The 5,129-nt window shown below is 37.6% G+C and overlaps 1 protein-coding gene and 1 pseudogene across 1 annotated transcript; one reads left to right on the top strand and one right to left on the bottom strand.

Annotated features, from left to right (window-relative positions):
* The first annotated feature begins 826 nt into the window (after window positions 1-826).
* LOC111388060 lies at window positions 827-1,598 on the top strand (annotated as a pseudogene).
* Window positions 1,599-4,541: 2,943 nt separating this feature from the next.
* Window positions 4,542-5,129, bottom strand: LOC111404791 (protein FAR1-RELATED SEQUENCE 5-like). Its single transcript, XM_023033548.1, has 2 exons — window positions 5,038-5,129; window positions 4,542-4,995 (listed from the first exon to the last, which is right to left on the bottom strand). The coding sequence occupies exons 1-2, from the start codon at window positions 5,127-5,129 to the stop codon at window positions 4,542-4,544; spliced, it is 546 nt and encodes a 181-aa protein (XP_022889316.1).

Here is a 5,129-nt window from a genome sequence, read left to right as displayed (position 1 = left end):
GTAGCCTTTCACCCTGTACTCTTGGAGGCATAACCTGCGATTTACTTCCCTCACGATGCTCCAGGGCAAGGGCGGTGGGGGACCCTTAAGGTTGGGGTTCAACCTTTTTTTTTTTTTTTTTTTTGAAAAAACACTTAAAATATAAAATGTGGGCAGTACAATTGCACATGAAGACTTCAGTTTCCCCCAAAAAATCACCCATCTACTACACTAATTCCAAGATGAAAAGAGTTAAATATGAGAGAGGCAAAAACCATCCCCACACCGTCCAACCGTATGTCAGTTGGAGATTACGCCCCCACATAGACAATACTTCCACCGTACGTGTCACCGCAAGTGTTCGCACACGAAGACTTCAATTTTCTCCAAAATAGCGCCCAACTACTTCAACCATTCCAAGACGCAAAGAAAGGTGAAAACCCTTCCCACACCGTCGACCTAACATCAGTTGGAGGTATCTTCGCCTCACGCTTCACCATATCCGCCCACTATTCGATCCTAGGTTTTTGTATAATTTGATTTTTATATGTAACATGCAATGGCAGAAGGTGTTACTATTTCTTCTTGTCCATGTACTTGTTTGAAACATTTTATTTCTAGAAAATTTTATCCAAATCAGTTCTTCTTTTTTGTTATTAGCGAAAATCATTATATTATTTAAGGAAATTAGAAAATTGTGCAAGATTTTAGTAACTGAAAGAGCTTATATACTCATGTTGAGCCGAATTACATATAGATTATAAGGATTTAGCAACTTGGGTAAACTGCTGTCATTTGGGATTTGGAAAGATAGAATATTGAGAACATATACAGGAAAAGTAAATGGTGAATCCTGTATAAATATGAATCACTATGTTGCATATCTGCAAAAAAAGGTAAATAGTAAAACCTATAAATGTTAGTAGATGTGCACAAAAAAAAAAAAGTCTGTTTTGATGGTTGTTGGATTTCTAGTTATGCAATCTATATGTAATACTTATATTTTGAATTTCTGGAGATGCATATGTTCCCTGTTTAACGGTTCTTCTAATAAGGAAATTAGAGAATTGGATCTGTCAAATCTTCCTAATATCTCTGATGCTACTGTGCTTCTGCTTGCAAAAACTCGTATTCCAATAATTGAGATCTGAATGAGACGATGTCCTCTCATAGGTGATACTTCTGTCATGGCACATGGCATTAGCCTCCATCCAAATTGACGAAATGGTGTGGCACGAGAGTAACTTGAGATTGTTGGATCTTTATAACTGTGGAGGTATCACTCAGCTTGCATTTCGGTGGTTCAAAAAGCCTTATTTCCCAAGATTGAGATGGTTGGGAGTAACTGGATTTGTGAATAGAGACTTGGTCGATGCTTTAGCAAGAAGCAGACCATTCTTGCATGTTGTTTACCGTGGAGAGGAGCTTGGAGTAGACCAATGGGATGATATGGATGATGTTTACGTGCAAGACGAGGAAGTTGATTTTTTCGAATAGTGGCTTCTTGGATCAAAAAATGAAAGTGATGATGAAATGGAAGATTATGTGGATCTTGCAGAACTGTTAGAGTGATTAGAGGGATTCTAATGTTGATGTTAAATTATAGCAACTAATCCTTCAAGTACTTTGTGCTAGTTTTGTGTTGCAGACAATGTGAACCTGTTTTATGTAATGATATCACAGTGTAAATAGTATTGCTAGCTTGTTTAAACATGTTTAAACGTTTCTACCCTATGCGGAGTTTGGTAATATTTATTGTGTCAAGCTGGAGCAGTGGCTATTATTAATTTTGGCCAATTGCTATTTCATGTTGAAGACAAGGAATGCTAGAGCAGTAACTATTCTTAATTTTGCTTTAAAAGTTACTTGGCAATGTTGCTAAAATGAAAAAGAGTATTACAATATTTTTTTACTCACCCCTCATCTCGTCCACCCGAAAACGCCCTCTCCTACCTAAAATTCTTTATATATATCATAGAAATATTAAGCCGATTCCAGTGAAGGGGATAGAATTAAACTCCACATCACGAGGAGCAACTTACAAGAGTTTTGGAACTAGAACTCCATACATTTAGAGTAAGCTGACACATATGGGAACAAAACTTGAAGTCAATTAGGAACCTATCTCGAGTTGCTGTAGGTAAACTTTTCACCTCGAGGCTATTTCTTCGAGACAATCTTCTGTCAAAAGTCGAGTGAATTGAAACTACATGCTTACTAAAAAGACTATATTCTATGGAAGATTGTTTTTCAACATGCAAGTCATCATCACCACAACAATTTTGCAAACTGAGCACAAGGACATCCAAAATCATTAGAACAAAGAGCACAAAATCTATTCACCCCAATCAATCACTAGTTAAAATAAATTATACCTTCCACATGTAAACACCAGAGAACATTATTGCATTATTGCATCTAAACCAATATGCTTAATTTGAAACATTTAGTAAAATGAAAAATTCATACAAAAGGAAGATTAATGATTCTGCCTTTTACAACTAGAGTGGAATTATACTGCCACTTTACAACTAAAAGGAAGATTATGTTGTGGGATATAGTTCAAGTGTTAAAAACATCACTGCATAAACAAAATAGAATCTAACTTAACGACAACACTCATCCGCAATCGACATCTTCATGGAGCCACTGTTGCTGTTCACTTGTCATATCATAAACCAAGATTAGTTGTCAAAGCCTCCTCGGTCTTGTAAATGTGAAATGTAGTACGGCATAGCTTGACCTACAATATATGAATCCGTTAATAGGTGCATAGACGGAACAACTTTCATGATTAATTTTAAATGTAAAATTATGTGTACACATTGTGAAGTATATATAACAGTTGATCAGGATGGATGTATCAAACTTGAAGTCGGCAAGACGCCTACGTGCTGGAACAGTGTCACGATAGAATATTTTGATGATTGGAATTGCGTCCGCATAGAGTGTTGTTGTTGGGTTGCTTCCTAAGCGTCACGAGGACTTTCTTGTATGTCACTACGCCTCACATCGGGTCTCTTTCCTTTCTTTGATCCCAAACTTCTTTGTTTGTGCATCTACGACAATCAGTATTACAAGAAGAGGTGATCGTATGCTTTATATAATACTTTATTTAGATGTACCTTAGCTTTGTTTGAAATAGACTCCAACAGGCCTTTTTTTTCATAGTTTCCTCGGTGCTCATTTTCTTTTGGACAATGTCGGATCTCGTATGTTCACGGTAGCATTATTTCGCATTTCTGTACACTCACCGACTCCCTGAATAATGTGATGTGAGAGCACGTTACTTCCACTACCTGACCTTCTTAACATCATCAGGTCTTCAGCCTGAAGTTTTATCCAATCCATAATCACACGTGCTCGCCCTTCGTCATTGACAGCAAGGTCTGCCACTTGTGCAAACGTGCGACACATCTCATCGTACCTCAACTATTCAGGAGAACAAACCAAACCATCGTAGTTTGCCGTGACCCTTGCATGTGCTCTAATAACGTCTCTCCTCCATCGTTGAAGTATATACCTTTTTGGAAGTAAAATGACGTCACTACGAATCAATACTTTGATTGAATGATGGAAAACTATTCCTCGAAATTCGAACAAGTGGCAACTGCATATAACTTCACACTTTTCTTTCTCGAATGAGACAAAAAATGTTTTTTTCGTCCGTCGCCCCTCATTCATAACATCCTCCCATACCTCATATGTCGTACCAAAGTTCTCCTCAGAACTGGAGACAAGGTCGCAGTAAACTTTCCCCGTGAACTCGTTTTGTGCTTTCCTGAATTTAGAAATGGTATACACTGTCTGCAATTGTTGCTCCATTTCATATTGTGTTGCACATGGTACCATTTGTGAAAATGACTTAAAAATTGGCTTGAAATTCTTTCTCAACCTTATTCCACAGTGTGCATTCATATTGATTGACAAACTATTTTAAGGATGTCTTGGAATGCACATATTCGTCGAAGAACGCATTCATACTTTCACTTCTTTGTGTGGTGGACGTGCCTGCCCAAAAAGTAGTCTTCAAAAAATAAGGTACTCAACGACCTCTGTTCTCATAAAGTCCAGACAACCACTCGTTATCATGCAAATCAAACGTATCAATCATTGCCGCCCAGCCCTCTTCGAATTCTTGCACAAACTATGAATCGTAAACCAATCGATGTATAGAACCAAATATTCTAGATTTATCCTCGTGGTATCCAAAATTTTCAGGCAATTTCATTAAAATGTGCCACAAACACCATCTATGTTTTGTGTTGGGAAAAACTATCTGAATTGCATTGACCTGTCTTGATTAGTAATAATTCCTTGAGGGGCAATGCCATGCATACATTGAAGCCATGTACTGAACAACCAGACAAAAGTATCAGTGTCTTCATTCGACACCAATCCACAACAAAGCAGTGTTGATTGCCCGTGATGATTAACACCAATGAAGAGGGCAAAAGACGTGTCATACTTTTTGTGAGGTAGGTTGTATAAAATGTAACAATATCGCCAAACTCTTTATATGTCTGCCTACTACGATTGTTTGCGCAAGATACATTCTTAAGCTACGATTCATCATCCAAATCCATGCTAAAGTAAAATCCTGGGCACTGCGCTTGCATTTTGTAAAAGTAGGATTGTATTGCTACAACGTCCTCTTCTCCAAGTTTTAATCGCCGTACTTGTTCAATATAATTTCTACAATCATTTTCCACGCAACTCATTTTAACATAACCGTCTGCTTCTACAATTGCAGAATTGTAACTTTTATGCAATGAGATTCCTGTCAAATCATTAACTTGAAGTTTGCGTTTCACATGGGCATTCAATTGTCGGTTGCATTGATATAGCCTGAACCTTGAAGGACTTATTTCGTGATTGTGGTCAAGGTGGACATTGTTAATTCTCCAGACTCCAAATATATCAGAAGATGCTGTTATCCTTGCTCTACAACCCATCTGAATAATGGGTTGCAACTTTGAACAACCACTAGTATTACCAATTCTTCCACCTTCACGACTACAGCTCAACGTCACATATCTCATCTGTCTGTCATCTCACCTTTTCGAATTTCTTTCCTTTACTGGAAAACCAACGACATAAGCATATTTCTTGTAGAAGTTTAACATTTCCACTACATCCTTGAACTCCAT

The sequence above is a fragment of the Olea europaea genome, chromosome 1 (genome assembly GCF_002742605.1).
Source record: "Olea europaea var. sylvestris chromosome 1, O_europaea_v1, whole genome shotgun sequence".
NCBI classification, from domain to species: Eukaryota; Viridiplantae; Streptophyta; class Magnoliopsida; order Lamiales; family Oleaceae; genus Olea; species Olea europaea.
This window is presented reverse-complemented; position numbering and strand designations above follow the sequence as displayed.